The sequence below is a fragment of the Artibeus jamaicensis genome, unplaced genomic scaffold (assembly GCF_021234435.1).
Source record: "Artibeus jamaicensis isolate MK-2021 breed Jamaican fruit bat unplaced genomic scaffold, CSHL_Jam_final contig_391, whole genome shotgun sequence".
In the NCBI taxonomy this organism is placed as follows: Eukaryota; Metazoa; Chordata; class Mammalia; order Chiroptera; family Phyllostomidae; genus Artibeus; species Artibeus jamaicensis.
The window spans coordinates 9,522,290-9,540,691 of record NW_026521814.1 but is presented as its reverse complement, the minus strand read 5'-3'; the positions used below and the strand labels follow the sequence as shown (position 1 = coordinate 9,540,691).

At 37.9% G+C, this 18,402-nt stretch overlaps 2 protein-coding genes across 11 annotated transcripts in view; one reads left to right on the top strand and one right to left on the bottom strand.

Moving 5' to 3' along the window:
• The window catches only part of DCAF17 (DDB1 and CUL4 associated factor 17), a 32,466-nt gene extending 22,400 nt beyond the window's left edge, over window positions 1-10,066 (bottom strand). The window contains exons 1-7 of one of the 8 annotated variants that reach the window (XM_053665072.1): window positions 9,852-10,062; window positions 9,136-9,239; window positions 8,945-9,064; window positions 5,275-5,365; window positions 2,793-2,929; window positions 1,983-2,043; window positions 773-862 (exon numbers count right to left, since the gene is read on the bottom strand). In XM_053665072.1, the coding sequence (XP_053521047.1) occupies window positions 773-862; window positions 1,983-2,043; window positions 2,793-2,929; window positions 5,275-5,334 (348 nt within the window). In that variant the 5' untranslated portion in view covers window positions 5,335-5,365; window positions 8,945-9,064; window positions 9,136-9,239; window positions 9,852-10,062. The other 7 variants (XM_053665073.1, XM_053665068.1, XM_053665069.1 and 4 more) reach the window with 7 other exon arrangements.
• METTL8 (methyltransferase 8, methylcytidine) overlaps window positions 1-18,402 on the top strand; it is a 103,190-nt gene that overhangs the window by 8,917 nt on the left and 75,871 nt on the right. Inside the window, exon 1 of one of the 3 annotated variants that reach the window (XM_037139531.2) lies at window positions 10,273-10,463. The exons of 1 other annotated variant lie outside the window; for it this stretch is intronic. The gene's annotated coding sequence lies outside the window, so the exon portion shown is untranslated. Of the gene's footprint in view, window positions 1-10,272; window positions 10,464-10,930; window positions 10,994-18,402 lie in introns of those variants that run through there. One more of the 3 variants, XM_053665076.1, reaches the window with a different exon arrangement.

Genomic DNA, 18,402 nt, shown 5'->3' with positions numbered 1-18,402 from the left:
TAAGGCTTGCTTATATATCATAAGTTTCACATCTATATCTTGTCATTAAAACGAGGCATTTTGTTGCATCTTTTTGCCTTATTTAATGCTCATTTTAACAAACTTTGAAAGAGCCCTCTGGAAAAATACCTTACTCATTTAATAATTTTATAAAATAGTGGTTTGTTAATGACCACAGGTATTTAACACTATCTACATGAGAGGTATAAAAACACGCAGAAAGATAAAGAAATGATTAACCTCTCTTCCCATGTCAAATATTCTCATATATTGTGAAATAAAATAAACTAGATCAGCAAGCTTTTTACAGTAAGTAACAAAGTAACATTTTTTTTTAAAAAGAGAGAGGGTAAGTGAGGGAGAAAGGCAGGGAGAGAAACACTGATGTGAGAGAGAAACATCAATGGGTTGCCTCTCCTATGTGCCCCAACCAGAGACTGAACCTGCAACCTAGGTACGTGACATGACCGGGAATTGAACCATTGACCTTTAGGTTTGCAGAATGATGCCCAAACAACAGTCACATTTGTCTTGGGTACTTGGGAACATTTCTAATCAAAACACCTAATAAATAATTAAATGAGTACATTGCATCTTACTGTCAAAAAATTAATGTTGCAATTAACTCAGATATGAATTCTTTGGAGGTATATGAGAGGCTCCAATCATTGTTTCTCTCTCATGTTGATGTTTCTCTCCTTCTGTCTCCCTCCCTTCCCCTTTCTCTAAAAATAAATAACATCTTTTGAAAAAAAAAGAAATGAATTCTTACCTTTTTGCTGATCTCCAGAATCCCTATGAGTGAAAAAGGTAGAACATGGAACACTGCAAGGTACAGCAAAACAGACTGTTGAAGGCCCGTCTAAAAGAAAAGACTAACATTACCGGCAGTTCTCAAAAGTATTTCAGAAGCACTCTGCCTTCATGAGTTGAAAACATCCACCTGTCCTAGCATGCAGTTTATAGATGTTTTCCATGATTTGAAAACCGCCATCTATCTACCCTGCAGAGTTATTTAAGGAGGAAGGCATACATATGCAAAATACTTCCATTACACATTTAGCCCTTCAGTCACACACATGCACATACATACAAGAACTTACCAAAGCAAACATAACATTAAACATTTTCTTAGCAACAAAATATACTTTATATACTGTACAACAAAAACATTTTATATACTGTAGGATAAAACATATGTTGTACATTACATACTGTGTATTACTATAAGTTAACACATATTTGTAGTGATAACAAGTCATATATTCTATTTTAATATAACAAATTAATATACCTACTTATATAACATTCTACTTTAATAGAGTATGTTGATAATTTATACTGTAAATTGGAATTCTAATTCTAAAGAGTCTAATCCAACTACACACAAAGTTTTCATGATCCCGTCATTTGAAAGCAGTATTGCACTGATGTACCTTATGAAATGAGAAAAAAACACCGCCAATAAAAGCTTGAGCGATTTCTCTGCTGGAAGAGGATTACTCCCTTACTTTGAAGAATAGTATCCAGTCAGTTTCTTTCTACTATGAAATGTAAAATAATCTGTACTACCCCAGAGTGGCTTAACAGGAATTTTTTTATTCTCTACCTGAGGACATTTTTTTCATTTCTTTTAGAGAGAAGAGGAGAGGTGGGAGGAGGAAAGGGAGGGAGAAAGAAGGAAAGAGAGAAAAACATCAATTGGTTTCCTCTCATAGGCTCCTTGACTGGGGATCGAACCTCCAACCTAGGCATGCACCCTAACCAGGAATCGAACCCACAGCCTTCAGGTTTACAGGATGATGCTCCAACCAACTGAGCCATACCAGTTGGGGCTTAATGGGAATTACTTAAATTTGTAGTAAACTTTTATAGCATGCTTCAGAAAACAAAGATCATTAGTTCTTTCATGACCAATCTGAAGACAAATTCCTATGGGAAAAAAAGTCTTCATTTTTTTAAATGTTTTTTAAGATGCCTACCTGCCGGGCCAATGCTGACTTGACTGCAATGACTTCTTGAGGCGTGTCCCAGCTCAAGTATCTTTTAAAAGAGTAAAGCAAAGTTTGATCATGTGAAAAGGGGGAGGGGAGGTTTCCTGATACTCTAAATCAAAATATAATAGATATTTTGTAAGTTTTATCAAAATATAATAGATATTTTGTAAGTTTTTTAGTTATTTAAGTTATAAAAGCAAAGTAATTTATACTAAAAACAAGTAAATAGCTAAAACAATTCCCTCCTTCCAGAGATTTCATGAATAAAAATTGTTTGATCTAACAGTATTCAAAACTTAGGAAACAAAATAACTATTTCTGCTTTAAAATGGAAGTTATAAAAAGTGTTACCATCACATCCTGAAAGCACATACTTTCTCCAAAAAATTCATACCTGATTTATAAAACTAGTAATTAAAATAACAGTTCTTAAGATTGCACAAGGCAGGTAATTTAACTAAAACAGACTAGCCTTCAAGAAAACATACAGTAAAGTACATCTTACATATAAAATGTTATTTATAGATGGAAAGCACAAGAATTTTTTAAAGTTTATCTGCCAGCTACTATAGGCTTATTACTTACGAGGATACATAAAAAGAAAATTATAAAAGGTCTGTACCCTCAGATGGTTGAATGTAGTCATAAAGAGAGCAAAAGAATGGGTTTATAAATCGAGATCCAGGTATATAATGGAAAACTTTTTTAAAAAAGCAGCTTTGAAAGCTTTGCTTTTCCTGCACAAGTCTCAAATTTTTATAATAAAACCTTGAATAATAAAGTCACAAATAATACCTGAATTTGCAATACGAAGCAAGATATATTTTCTCAAGGACTTTTCCTGTACTTGCTGATATACGAAGTAACCAGTTATGAGCAGTCAGTGCTATGAGTGCAGATTTGTAATCCGATGAATTGGGCAGCATTTCCCCCTAAAAAATGAGATGTAAAAATAAAACTTCTTGGCCATGAACAATCTGCAGTATTCAATGTCCAAAGAAAATAGCTAAACACTTAAATAGTCAAATAAGTAAACAAAAAAACAGCAAATGTTCAAATGCACAAAGAGAGAATTAAGACAAGGAAAGATAACATGAGTATTTTCATCATCAATTTACTGAATCTATTCAGATAGAGCACTTAAACAATACCTGAAATAAATTATTACTTATTAATTATTATTAATCATTAAGTATTCAACAAATGTTAACCAATCATCATAAAAGTAGGAGTATTACTAATGATGCTGCTGTGATCATGATAATAGCAATAACAAGTTCTTAAAACCATATAGAACAACATAGCAATTAAGAGTCATTGCTAGAATAGACACCTCTTTATTCAAAGACTTGTTTTCCTTTTGATAGAAGTCAAAATGGCAAAAGGGCAAATTATCCCACTATTCACTAGTTCTACTCTAACTCCAAATGAAAAGCTATAATCCAGAAACAGGAGAGCCAGAAAAGAACAGAAGATAGCCATGGTTTGAAAGGTAACCTATGTCACCAAGGAATTACACCCCAAAAAGGAAGAGGATGGCTGCTTGGGTGGGTCTGCCACAGAAGAGCCACCACAAGGTAGAAGTCTGAGGCAGGAAGAGAAAGAAAGCAAAGGGTTCTACTTTGATTTGTGGAATAAAAAGAAAGTTATAAGAGAAAAGTTAAAAACAGGAAAGTTAAAATTAATGTAGTGTTTGCTTAGGCTATAAGTGAACAGTTTTTCTTTTAATCAGTTTTTTATTCTATGGTATGTTATATAAGTATCATCTCATGGAGATTTTTAAAGTTTTAAAAAATGTACTGTTTATATCTTGACTATTAAATATATATTATATATATATATATATATATATATAGGAGCATATATAATAGGTTTGAGCTATTTTCCTAAACCAAAAGTTATATTCCACACAATGTCTCAGAAAAGAAGGGTGCTAAATATAGTTTCACATCAGTATTTTAAAAACAAAGCAATATGCTTCTCAGTTTTCCTTAATGGAAAATCTTGCTTCACTTCAAATGAGAACAAAATGTTTAATGAGAAATGAGACTGGGAATTAGGTTACCTGAAACTCTGTTTTTACAGAACTGCTCTAAATTTTTGGTGCTTTGTATTAGTGCCTTCAAAAACTTTTCTCAAATAAGAATTTCATCATTGTCCTCCCTGCACCAATGAAAATCAATGTAAAAGCTTTTGATATTGGGGCACAACAGGCATTTTTAGCTTTTGATAAGAAGTTAGGGAAGAAAACACAGATTTAAAGCTTTCTAATTTTTAAAATGGATCCTTCTATGAACAGAGAATAAGTGCCCAGGGAAAAAGAAAGCAGTTGCTAAAGAGAACACCAATTTTATGTAAAAACAACACTGTTTTTTAAAAACAATTTTAACAGTAAATTTAAAATATAATTTCTTATCCTTTAAACATTATTTTTGATTACATATTGTGAGTTCTATTTCCCCTAAAGAAGAAACAACCAGATTCAAACACCTGATTAATTTGTTGTATCTTCTAGGGCATTTTCTAATACTCTGATCCCATGGAAGACTAATATTTAGAAACAAACCTCAAAAAGGGAAGTTCTATGATCAAGAGTTTAGAAAAATGGTTGGACAATCACCATGCAGTTTAGTGTTATTATAAGCATTATTACTATTAAAGGCTCTAAGAAGTAACTCTATAAATTTGTTTAACTTTTCACACTCAGGATATCCCAGAATTATTTGTCTACAACCCACTTCCTCTAAATCCCTTTAGCAATGATAAGATAATAGCATCTAAACAAAACAGTGTCCTGAAAAATACACTATGGGGCAATGCGGGTCTAATAAAATGAGCCTACCCTATTTTCTTCTTTTATCTTTATCTCATGATTTTCTTAACAAGATTCTCAGAGGAAACGCATAAGAATCCCCTTTCAAACAGTCATGTAACATCGCTGTTGCCCATAACGTGTAGCATAACATGTAACAAAAACACTTTGTTCCAGTATAACAAGTAGAATGATTTCATAAGCACGAAGAATAATTATAAACTAGTTTTTCTGTATTATGGAGCTTTTAATCAGCTCATACTTTTTCTAATTTTCAAGATTAACAAATAGTATCACATTAAAAATATATTTATATTATTTTATGAGGAAACATAATAATCAAAATATAAACTCTTATGATTTCTTTCTAAATTCAAGAATCGCTACATTTAAATTTTATTCCCTTATGTAATATATTAACAATAATCAGTTGTAGGCTACAAATGCTTTAGAAACAAATCTTACCACTGGACATTCCCATAATAGAGCATCCTCTATTTTTTCTGATTTGGAACATTTTGGCATCTCATAAAGTTTTCTGGGTTCTGATGCAACACTGAGGAAAAAAATTATTAATGATTATTCATCTTGTTAACTGAGACAGTATTTGCTCAAGTTTGTGTGATTATTTTTTCTACTCAGAGATTTAGACTACCAAATACTACTTCTTGACCTTGTTTACTTTCGTCTTCTTAGTTAACATTTTTTCTGATCATAAAATTTATAAGCATATTCATAGAAAAAACTCTTTAAAATGTAATAAAATCTAAGTATACTTATACTATAAAAATATCAAAACTAACCACTATTAACATGTTGGTTCATTTCCCTCTAGTTATTTTTTTTAATATTCTATTTATTTATCTTTAGAGAGGCAGAGAAGGAGAGAAGTATCAGTGTATGGTTGCCTCTCATGAGTCCCCTGCTGGGAACTGGCCTGCAACCCAGGCATGTGCCCTGACTTGGAATCGAACCTCGATCGTGTGGTTCACAGGCCCGCGCTCAACCCACTGAGCTACACCAGCGAGGGCTCCCTCTAGTTTTTCTTTACATACATATATCTACTTGCAGATTATTTTCCAAAACACAACCATGAACATTTACTATGAATATCCTAGCTGAAATCCATGGTATTCATATTTATTACTCTAATATTCTTAAATAAAAATTAATCATATAAAGAGCCCCATTATTTTGGGATGCAAATTAGTAGATAAAAAAGGAAACACCCTTTAAGAATTTTTACTCCCCAAATGCCTTTCAGAAAGGTTGAACAAGTTTATACTTCTGCCAATACTGAACACTACATTTTTGATGTGAAAATAGCCTCTTACCTTTAATTTGTACTACTCTGGTTACTACTGAAATGTGCTGATAAGTGTTTTCATTTTTTAACTGAACTTTCAAATTAAACTACTATTAGACACAATTTTGAGGGTAATAATTTTATTCACCTTTGATATTCTCTCACTGATTCAAAGGTTTAAATCAAAAAGAATTTCATGGAAATGAAAGCAAAAGAACATTAGAGCCTGGATTTGTCTTATCCCATCGTATAAAGCAGTGGTTCCACATTGAGAAAGGCAAGAAAACCTGAGGCTAATGCCTGCCCCATCACCAAATGCTCAGCTTTTACAATAGAGCAGTTACTTAGACAGAAGTGTGCCATTGACCCCCATCATCGCCAGTTCCAGAGTCCTGGTGGGGCTCTTGGAAAATTCCAAGATTTTGCCTGGGTGGAGAAGCAGGTCATAAAGCAGACAGCCCCTAGTCCATGCTCACAGGAACTGACTTCATTTGAAACAGAGTATGGATAAGCTCTAGCCTAAGAGTACTCTCAGAACCACTGAAGGTTGTGATGAACAAATGGGAAGAGATTGGTGGTGATTCACTGGCCATACAAGCTAAACTGTAAGCAGGCTAGTTTCTCAGAAAGAACTAGAAAAATATTGCTGGAAGGAGACATCCTGAGTCAGAACAAATTTAAAACACTACCTAAGAAACTATCCTAACTTCTAGTTTCTGGTCCAAAATATAAAGAGCTTGGAAGTCATCATGCCTGTCTTCACTACAAGAAACAAACAAAAGAACAAACTAAAAATCAACAACTCTTACTATATCCATCAAACAATTGAGATTACAGGGCAAATTTCAGCTCCCAACACTAGAGAGAGCAGTGGATACCAAGAATCACACCTTACCAGCAGCAAAACCCAGAAGGAAGCCACTAGTCAGTACTGGGGTGACAAAAACAAGGACACTAGAGGAAACTGGGCTTCTGACACCTGCAGCTACAGCCAACAACAAACATAGCCTAATTCCTAGCCAGAGAAACATAAAACCTCACTCTCAAGACGTGTTTACCACAATTCTTTTTTACCTAATACATCACAGACAACTTTCAACAAAGAAATTATACAGCCTACTAAAATGTAAAATACAAAGTTTGAAGAGATAAAGTGAGTATCAGAACCAGACTCAGATAAGATATTGGAATTTAGATTGGGAATTTATTGGGAATTTAGAATTTTTAATCAGATCAGGAACTTAAAATAACTATGATTAATATGCTAAAAGCTCTAATGGAAAAGGTGGACAACATGCCAGAACAGATGGAAAATTAAGCAGACATTTTTTTAAGTCAAAGAAAAAGTCAAAAGGAAATGCTAGAAATCAAAAACACCCTAACACAAATGAAGAATGTCTTGGACGAGCTTGAAGGCATGTCAACAGAAACTTCCCACACTAGAAAGTAAAAAGAATGAGAAAAACAGAATTTCCCAACTAGAAAAAAAAAGAATTAAAAAGCAGAATAGAATATCCAAAAACTATGGGATAAGTAGAAAAATGTAATATATACATAATAGGAATAACAGAAGAAAGAGAAAACAAAACAGAAGGAACACTTGAAATAATGGCTGAGAATTTTCCAAATTGTCAGACACCAAACCACAAATTTAAGAAGCTTACAGAACATCAAGAATAATTAACTACCTCCCTCCCCAAAAAAATCTATACCTTGGCATATCATATTCTAACTGTAGAAAATCAAAAACAAGAGAACATCCTAAAAACCAGAGGGATACCCCGGATGGTATGTATGGCTCAGTAGACTCACAGGCTGGTCGCATTTCCATTCCCAGTCAGGGCACTTATCTGGGCTGTGGGCCAGGTGCCCAGTAGGGGGCGCATGAGAGGCAACCACATATTGATGTTTCTCTCCCTTTCTCTCTCCTTTCCCCTCTTTTAAAATAAAGAAAATCTTTCTTTCTTTTCTTTTTTTTCTTTCTTTTTTTTTTTTTTAAAAAGAAGCATGGGGTGGTGGGGGGAACACCTAACCTGTGGTGGAACAGGATAAGAATTATATTGGACTTGTCTTTAGAAACCATGCAAGCAGAGAATGGAGTGAATACTGAAGGTGATAAAAGAAAAAAACCCACCAACCTAAAATTCTGTATCCCATGAAATTATCTTTCAAAAGATGAGACAAAACAAACCTTCTCAAACAAAAATTCAGGAAATATGCTGCCAGTAGACCTGCCTTAGAAGGAATTTTCGAAGTGCTTCAGAAAGGAAAAAAATGATCTGGGTCAGAAACTCAGATCTACATAAAGGAAGAGTGTTAGAGAATAAGTGAAGGTAAAACAAAATGCTTTCTTCTTTTTTTAAAAATCTTCACTGGAGGATATGTTTACTGATTTTTAGAGAAAGAAGGGGGTGAGGGGTGCAGGGCAGGGGGAGAGAGAGAGAGGAACATCAGTAGGTCGCCTCTAGTATATGCCCCAGCACGAATGGAACCCACAACCTAGCTATGTGACCTGACCAGGGATAGAACCTGCAACCTTTTGGTCTATGGAACAACACTCCAACCATGAGTCACCTGGTTATGGCTACCCTTATTTTTAATAACAGATAAAAACTTGTCAATAATAATAGCAACAAGGTATTCAGTGATTGTAACTTATGGATATAAGTAAAATGAATGACAGCAGTATTATAAAAAGCAGTAGGGAGGAATTAGAAACACTACTGGCAGCACCACCTATGGAGAGGTAGTGTTAATTTAAAGAAACTTATGGAGCAATTTATCATTTTGCCTGCACTACAAAGTAATTTCATTTTAAATGGTACTTACACAGATGAAACCTGAAACTTTAGATTTAACAAAATTTTCAAATTACATGCATTTTACCACATATTTTGGACACATTTTGTATTCTCCGGTATCACTAAGCTCTAATGTAGGCATGTGTTTCTAAAAAAAAAAATAAGAGTTAAGATCAACAGTGAAGTGGATCATAGCAAAAAAATTTCCCCCCAAGATACCTGGTGACACAGCACCGATAATTATCAAAATATATTCTTCCTCTTTCATAGGCTATAGGTGACTTGGAATGAGTAGTCCAAACATTCTTAAATTTAGTACTTTCCTGAAAGACACAAAGAGTTTCAGTTTAGGAAATAATTCATAACCCTCTACCGTGCACCAATTTTATGACGCATAAATTTAGGGTATTCAAAGAAATTTCACGTGTTATTTAAAAACATGTTCAATCTTTCCTCACTCTGTCTCACTCCGACGTTTTGGTTTAAGTGAGTTGACTTTGAAAACGATTGTTTGCAGAACGACATAAGCAGCTTAAAAAACTAAAAGCATCTGGCGGTCCTATTAATACCTACTGACTAACCCCAGGTTCAGGGCATGATGTTCCTGCCCATCACACATAACCTTCTTAAAAAGGGGGCTCCACCGCGTAAAATAGGCACCCCGGAAGGCTTGGCCACCGGGTACCCCGCAGCCCTTCGCCCCGCTCCCCGGGGCCGGTGGTCACCTGGCACACCAGCGCCCGCAGGATGCCCAGGTTCGTCCTCTGCACCACGCCTGCGTCGCGCGAGAAGAAGCCCAGCGCCCGACGACTCAGCCGGGGACACACGTTGGGCTTCCGGGTGGGGCCCATAGAGACGCGGGCCGGGCGGCGAGGCTGACAGGGCCTAGGAGGAGGGGCGCGCCCCCAACCCCCGCGCGGGACAGCGACCCCTACCTCGGAACCTCGAGGCCCCAACTCCCTGCGGGGACTAGGAAAAACACAGGGAGCCGGGCAGGGGACGCACGGCAATGGGGCAAGGGCACACAGAACTGGCACCACCCGGACACCAAGAAAAGTGAAGGAAAAGCCACCCCTCTTTACGGCCTGGTCCCCAAACACCCTCTGATTCTGGACCCGGCTGCGGCTGCGTCGCCCTCGGAACGCAGGGTCTGCCGGGGCCGTTCCCTACTCGGGAAATGTAGTTCGCGGTGCCCTCTGAGGGAGCCGGGCTTGCTTCCAGAACTACAGTTCCCATCAGGCAGCAGAGACCGAGCTTGGTTTGGGCAGCGGCACCCGCCCACCCAGTTGCCGCTCTGCCCCGCCCCCTGGCCCCTCCCTGCCCTCTGGCTCCGCCCTGTCCTCTCAGGCCCGGACGGAGGCTGCGCGGTAAAGCTGGCGCCTCTTTCCGGTCTGCTCTGGCCGCAAGGAGAAGGTTGCGAGCGCAGTTCCCGCACGCAGGGACCTGTCCCAGGCGGCCTGCTGCCCCCACGCCTCTCAGCCCCTGACTTTCTCTGTGGGAAGCGCTGTGTCCAGTGCAATCCCCCAAAGCAGCGTCCTGTACTAAAGGTACGCCCCGCGGCTTTCCCCTTCAGTAACAAGTTGGACGACGTGGATGAGGTTCATGGTTAAACATTTTGGGTCTATAAACCCTGTGCTTTTGTATTATGAGTTAGTGATGGATGCTAGGCATGCCCACCAAACCAAGGTTGAATTACTCTTTCCTGTAGGCCCGCCCTTCTGTGGCTTGCCAGGATACAGGCTGATTTTGGGATAATAGCAGCATTTCCCTTCTACTCGCCTCCTTTTTTCCCCTTAATGGAAATAAAATGTGAAATGTTTACATTCTTACTGAACTTTAAAATATTACATGTTGATTCCTCTAAATAAAATTAAAATAGCTAACCCTGCCTGTAGGGTCAAAGTTCCGAATACACTACATTTTTAGTAATCTTGTACCAGATGCGTCCCATTGCTCTGTTTGTAAGTCGTTTGAGAGTGCTGTCTTTGCATCTTCCTTGTAGGGTTGGCATGCTGTCTCTTGTTCAATACGTACGCGAGGGAGAGATGACATCGGACAGCAAAAAGTGACATACCGAGTGGGTTCATTGGGTTGTAGTTGAAGTACATTGTTTAGCAAAAATTTGGCATACACCTTTTTAACCCTGCTGAATTTCCTTTAGGGGCTGGGCTTTTGCTGATTTTTCATAACTTATTTACAGCATATTGTGGAGTGCTTTGTGTATTTTTAGACAGCGCTAAAATAGTTAATTTGGTAATTCATGAATGCAGCTGTCACTGAGAAAACTGAGACTCAGAAAAGATAACTGGATTTTCTTTGGCTGAAATGAAATTCAAATCATTGTGAAACTGAATTCATCATTTCTCTTTTCTCTCTCTTTCCCCTTCATGGTCACTTCTTTGCCTTCTTGTGGTGTTTACCTCACCACCAAATCCCCCAAGAGACAGTCATCCTAGATGCCTGTTACCCCTTCACCCATAACCAAGTCCTTTAAAAAAAAGTCCCCTGATTATATATTTTTTTATTTGGGGGAGGGAGAGGGGGAGGGAGAGAGGAAGGGAAGGACAGAGGGTGGATGGGAGGCAGAGAGAAGGGTGGGAGAGGAGAGAGACATAGACGGGTTTACCTCTGGCACACGCCCAGACCTGGATGGAATGAACACCCCAAGCTAGGTATGTCCCCTGACTAGGGATGGAATCTGCAACCTTTTGGTGTACACTTTTTTTTATTGATGTTTGAATACAGTTGTCTCCATTTCCCCACCACCACTTTCCCAGGCCCTACCCAGGCCCACCTGCCACCCTCAGTCCCACCCACCTTAGCTCCTTTTGGGTGTAATTGATGGTCCCCTAATCACTGAGCCACCTGGTGGGGCACATGACCAAGTCCTTTTGATTCAGCTCTTCTCCATCCTTATCATACTCTCTGGATAAGATATTATTTTATTAGCAACCTCCTTTCTGCCTTAAATACTTTTGATTCCGCCATTCTACAGAGCTGCCAGTGATTTTTCTAAAGCACAAATCTGCTATTTTTCTATTAAAATCTTTGAATGGCTCCCAATCACCCAGAGCAGAATTTGTCAAACCCAAGTATATACCCAGGATTCTCTATTGTTAAAGTATTTTCAGTATGTTAAATATATGCAAATAGAAAACTATATATAAATTCCTTATGTTGTATCTTTTATGCAACTGTAACTTATAAATAGTTATAAGTTAAATGTAGCAAAACTAAAAACAAATTCAAATGAATACTTATTCATTGTTACCAATGAAACTGTTTTTGCCAGGCCTAAGAAACTCTAAAAGCAAATGTTCTTTGTTCTCCCTGTTATAACTTCCTTATTATAGAAAGTCCCGTCCATTTTGTCTTTGTGTGGAGAGATCGTTCGCTCAATGCCCTCACCCTTTTCTTTCCTTAAACCACTGTAAAATCTTCAGTCCTTCACTGTGTCAGGATTTTATTTGACTTTCACTTGGCAAACAACATCATTTACATGAAGTACTCCTGGTTGTTTTCTCATTAACCTGTGCCCATGACAAATGGTACTACTTATTTACCAGTGCACTCCTAAACACAAATGTGAACCGAAATCTTGTGACAGTACTTGATTAAAAGCTGGTCATCCAGGTGATCCAGAGTGTCCTCTTGTTAGGAACATTTTTTTTGGTTAGGTTTTTATCAAACTGAAAATTAAAGGTTTCTTTAAGAGAAATCTCTTAACCTACAGGCTACATACATGATTCCATAGGGATCTGTATTAAGTACCTTGTAGGACAAAATCTAAATCCCTTAGTACTGTATATGGAGTACTCTGTTATCTGCAACTTGCGCACATTTTCAGCCTCATCTCTTTCCACTCTTCATGTTTGTTCTCATGATTCTGCTGCGTCGCTCACTTGCCAAAGCCAGCATGCTTTTACATTTCAAATTTTCTTTGTCTGGAGCTCCCGTCCTTTCCATCTCTTATCTGTTTACCTCAAGACTCATCCCAAGTGTGACAGCACCACTCAGACACTTTTTCTGACCCCTCCTCTGTAGTTGTAGCTTTGCCCTCTTCCAGCATGTTACTCTGCATATGGAGGTTGTGGCACTATATTAGAATTGTTGTTTGACTTCCCACCATTGTTTTTAGGTAGTCCATTCATTTACTCAACATGCATGTGCATTAACTATCTCAGGCAGTGCACTAAGGATGCATATATATATGGAATGAATGGACTACTCTAAAGACAATGTTTGGCCCTGGCCAATGTGGCTCGGTTGGTTGGAGCCTCACCCAGTAACTGAAAGGTCACGGGTTGGATGGCTGGTGAGGGCACATACCAAGATTGCAGGTTTGATCCCCAGTCAGGGTGGCTACAAGAAAGACAACCAATTGATGTTTCTTTCACATCAGTGTTTCTCTTCCTTCCTCCCTCCCTCCCTCCCTCTCTCTTTAGGAATGAAAAAATGTCCTTGGGTGAGGATTAAAAAAAAGACAATGTTTGTAGGCAATCTTTTATCAGCAACTAAGTATTTTTAACATAGATACAGATTTAGTCTTCCTTCAATCTTTAAATCAGTAGGAAACCACAAGGTTAATAAGAAGAAATAACTTTTTAAAAACTTGAATCCCAACAGTTCTACCCATAAAGTAGTTATTTTCCATTTGTTGAAAGTCAAATGGCATGAACAAATATCCGTAGCTTAGGATTTGGAAATGATTTCTCTTAATTTTGGGCATAGAACAAACTTTGGTTCCTTTTTTTTTTTAGTCTGTATCTATGTGGTGTTTATAAAATACTTAGACATTTTTCCATATTTTAAAGACAAGGAAGAGAAGATAATGAAATCAGAAGTTAAAATGGGTTTTGTTTAATGAAGCATGTTATAACCAAATCAATATATAAACACTCAGGCATTAAACCTGAACATTTGTTCAGAGACCAAACAATTTGAACCAAGGTCATTCATTGGTTCAAATTGTTGAATGAATGACCTCTCATTGGTTCATGAGAGATCATTCATTCAACATGTAATTATTTTTATGTACAACGTTTTGGGAAATATTTTGGCATAGAGTATAGCAGTGAACAGGATGGACAAGGTCCCTACATGTTGGGGAGATAGACAATGTTGTGAAGAAGATAAAACAGGGCGATAGGCTTGATAGACAGGGGTCGGGAGCCCTGCTTTAGCCAGAGTGGTCAGGGAAGGCCTCTCTGAATGATGGACTTTGAGTTGAACCCTGAATGGTGGGAAAGAATCTGCAAAGAACAAAGGTTAGAATAGTCCAGGTTGAGAGATGCTTGCTTAAATGCAGGTTGCCCCCAAGGCAATAACAACTTTGGCTTACTCTAAAACTGTCAGAACTGCTAGTGTGGCTCTTTATGGTGCATGAGAGAGATGAACTTAGAGAAGGTAGGCTGGAATTGAATTATGTCGATGTAAGGAATCTCAGATTTTACTCTGTTATAATGGGAAGCCTTTTGAAGGAGAGTGACATGATCTAATTTGTGTTATAATAAGGTCTCTGTGGCTGTGGTGTGCAGAATGTAATGGGCAGCGGGCAAGAATGGAAATAAGGAGACAGGTGGCTGTTCTGTTGGTCCAGGTAAAAGATAATAGTGTTTGGACTGGAGTGCTTGCAGGAGAGATGGAAAGAAGTGAACAGATTCAGGACATATTTTGGAAGTAGAGATGACAGGATTTCTACTGTAGTGGATATTAATGATGAAGAAAAAACATTCTAGTGAAATCATCACAAAGCAGAACCACAAGTAAACAAACATCCCCAGGTTCCCCAAAACAAATGAAAAACAGGGAACTATTCATGATACAATGTCAATATTTTATTAAACATACACATCAGTATTTTAGACATTAATGCTAAAGTATATTAGGATCTGTTCTGTGGTGGTGGCATGTGGAAAGAGGGGAATAAAATCAGAGCCTAAAAGTAGAGAGGGGTTATTATCATGTGGTATCATCATAATGTGATGTAAAAATCACCAGTGATAATACCCCTTAAGAGATAGTTGGGAACAGTGTGAAATAGAGACAAGAAATAGGTACAAGAATAAAATACAGAGACCAGTTGGCAGGTAATTGTAGTAGTTCAGGTGAGAGTCACTTTTGGAAATTTATTTCAAAATTATTGAGGCTTTTCCTGGCTGGTGTAGCTCAGTGGATTGAGCGTGGGCCTGCAAACCAGAGGATCGAGGTTCGATTCCAAGTCAGGGCACGTGCCTGGGTTGCAGGCCAGTTTTCAGCAGGGGACTCATGAGAGGCAGCCACACACTGATATTTGTCTTCCTCTCTCCTTCCCTTCCCCTCTAAAGATAAATAAATAAAATTTAAAAAAAATTATTGAGGCTTTTGACCACAAATTTGGTTCTTGTGTTATTTTTCCTATATATATTTTATTTGTCTGCATATGTAGTATGTGTGTGTGAGTGTGTGTGTATAACATGTAATACATATATACAATTCAGAAAGAATTAGGTTTAAAGGATTGGTAGTAAAGTTTGCAAACTATTCCTCTTATTTTAAAAAGTATTTCATATTATCTATTGATGAGTGTCATTAAATATCAAACAGTAATTTATTTACATTGGAAAGAATAAAGTTGCAGTCATAGCCAAAAAAGATAAAGTATTTTATTTATTCAAAGAATATGTACAGACAACATAGCATAATATATAAATAATAACTATAAAATGAATACCTATATTATCTATCACCAACTTAAAAAAAAATATATTACCTAAAATTTGGACAACCCCCATGTGCCCCTCCTGGTTCCCAAGTCCCTCTTTCCTCTTTATATAAATAAAATATTGTGAGTTTTTAATGTTTTTGGGCACCATATAAATTGAATCATATTGTATATATATATACTCCCCTACAAATTGCCTATTTTTTCCAACAGTACACTTGACAAAGTGCCTTAGCTCATTGCATTTATTTTTACTGCTGTATAGTATTTCATTGTATGAATTTACTACAAGTTACCCATTTCCTACTGGCTGGGCTTTAGTTTCTTTCAGGTTTTTTTATTCCTAGAAAAGTGCTGCTATAGACATTCTTAAACCTGCCTCCTGGCACACTTGTTAGAGCATGTATGTGTTTTCTATTGCTGTGTAATAAATTACCAAAATGTAGCAGCCTAACCCAGTGCCATTTATTATCCCTGTGTCTTTTCTGTGTGAATAACCACTTCTTCCAGAACCATTTTTTGGAGGGTCCCTCATTTCCCCACAGATCTGCAGTGCTCACTCTTGTTGTGTGTCAAGTTCGCCTTTATAGTCAGGTCTGTCTCTAGGCTCTGTGTTCTCTTCCATTGTTCTGTTTTCAGCCTAATACCTGACCAATTCAGTAGTAAGGATCGCGAGCTAATAGGGCAAGTCCTCTGCTTATCCCTTTTCTTCAGGAGTATCTATTCCTTTTTTTTAATGTAGTTTGCATTTTCATATATCTTTTTGAACCAGCTTAAGTGCCACAAAAAAAAACCCTTACTGGAATTTTGATTGGTATAGCATTAAATATGTATATCAATTTGAAGAGAACTGACATCTTTACCATATAAAATTATCCTACCTATGTAGACAATATGTCTCTCCATTTATGTATATCTTTAGTGTCTTTCAATGAAGTTTTGTAATTTTTTTAAAAGGATTTCATATTTTGCAGCTTCCTAAGAACATTATTATATTTTTGACTAGTGTTATAGATGGTATATTTAAAAATTAGATTTTCTACCTATATTTTTTGCTAGGATATAAAAATGTAATTGTTGGACATCTGGCCAAGATGGAGGCGTAGGTGGAAACACTGTGCCTCCTCGCACAACCAAGTTTAAAGACAACAAAGTTTTAGTAAAAAAAAAAAAATGCAGTCAAAACACAGAAAATTGAACTGTACGGAAGTCCGACAACAACAAACCATTCAGCCAGACCGGTAAGAAGGGCAGAGTCAGCAGCTGGTGGAGCGGGGTCAGGCAGGAAAAAGCAGCTGGACCAAACCAGGAGTGCAGGTGGCAGTTGGCAGATCCCAGGCGTGGGGTGGCGACAGGCGGATCGAGTGGGGGCTCAAGGCACTGGCTGACCATGGTCACACATTCACACACAGATAACCAAGCGAAGGAGTGAGCAGTGAGACAGACCGCACAGTCTAGGGCTCCAGCAACAGGAATTGAAGCCTAAAAGCACCAATTGGAAAAACTTTCAGGGGGTTGACGTGCCAGGAAAGGCTCCCTGGCTCACAGAGAGTTCATTGGAGAGACCCACAGGGTCCTGGAGGGTGCACAGGCCCACATATCTGAGAGCCGGCACCAGGGGGGCCAGGTTTGCTTGTGGGAAGCAGCAGAGGGGACCAAAATCCGAGAAAGAGCAGAACAAAAGCCATTGTACCTCTCTGACCCCACCCCCACATACAGTGTCACAACCTAGCAACTGGGTTGCCCCGCTCTGGTGAACACCTAAGGCTCCACCCTTCAGTATGTAACAGGCACAAACAAACAAAAACATTATGGCTCAAGAAGAACAGCTCAAAGCCCCAGAGCCAATATTTATAAGCGACTAAGAGATAGCCAACCTATCAGATGCGGAGTTCAGAACACTGGTGATCAGGATGCTCACAGAACTGGTTGATTTTAGTCACAAATTAGAGGAACAAATGAAGGCTAAACTAACTGAAATGAAGGGAATTGCACAGGAAACCAATAGTGATGGAAAGGAAACTGAGACTCAAATCAAGGGAGTGGACCAGAAAGAAGAAAGAAACATTCAACCAGAACAGAATGAAGAAACAAGAATTCAAAAAAATGAAAAGAGGCTTAGGAATCTCCAGGACATCTTTAAACATTCCAACATCTGAATTATAGGGATACCAGAAGGGGAAGAAGAACAGCTACAAGTAGAAGACTTATTTGAACAAATAATAAAGGAGAACTTCCCCAGTCTGACAAAGGAAATAGACTTCCAGGAAATCCAGGAAGCTCAGAGAGTCCCAAAGAAGTTGGACCCAAGGAGGAACACACCAAGGCACATCATAATTACATTAGCCAAGAGTTTTGGCTTTAATCTCCTTCAAGATTAAAATAAAGGAGAGAATTCTAGAAGCAGCAAGAGATAAGGGGACAGTCACCTACAAAGGAGTTCCATTCAGACTGTCAGCAGATTTTACAAAAGAGACCTTGCTGGCAAGAAGGGGCTGGAAAGAAGTATTACAAGTCATGAAATCCAAAGACCTACATCCAAGATTGCTCTACCCAGCAAAGCTTTCATTTAGAATGGAAGGGCAGATGAAATGCTTCTCAGATAAGGTCAAATTCAAGGAGTTCATCATCACCAAGCCCTTATTATATGAAATGTTAAAGGGACTTACCTAAGAAAAAGAAGATAAAAAAGATGAACAGTGAAAGGATAGCAAACTCATAGTTATTAAGAACCACACCTAAAACAAAAGCAAACTAAGAGGACAGCTAAATCAGGAGCAGAA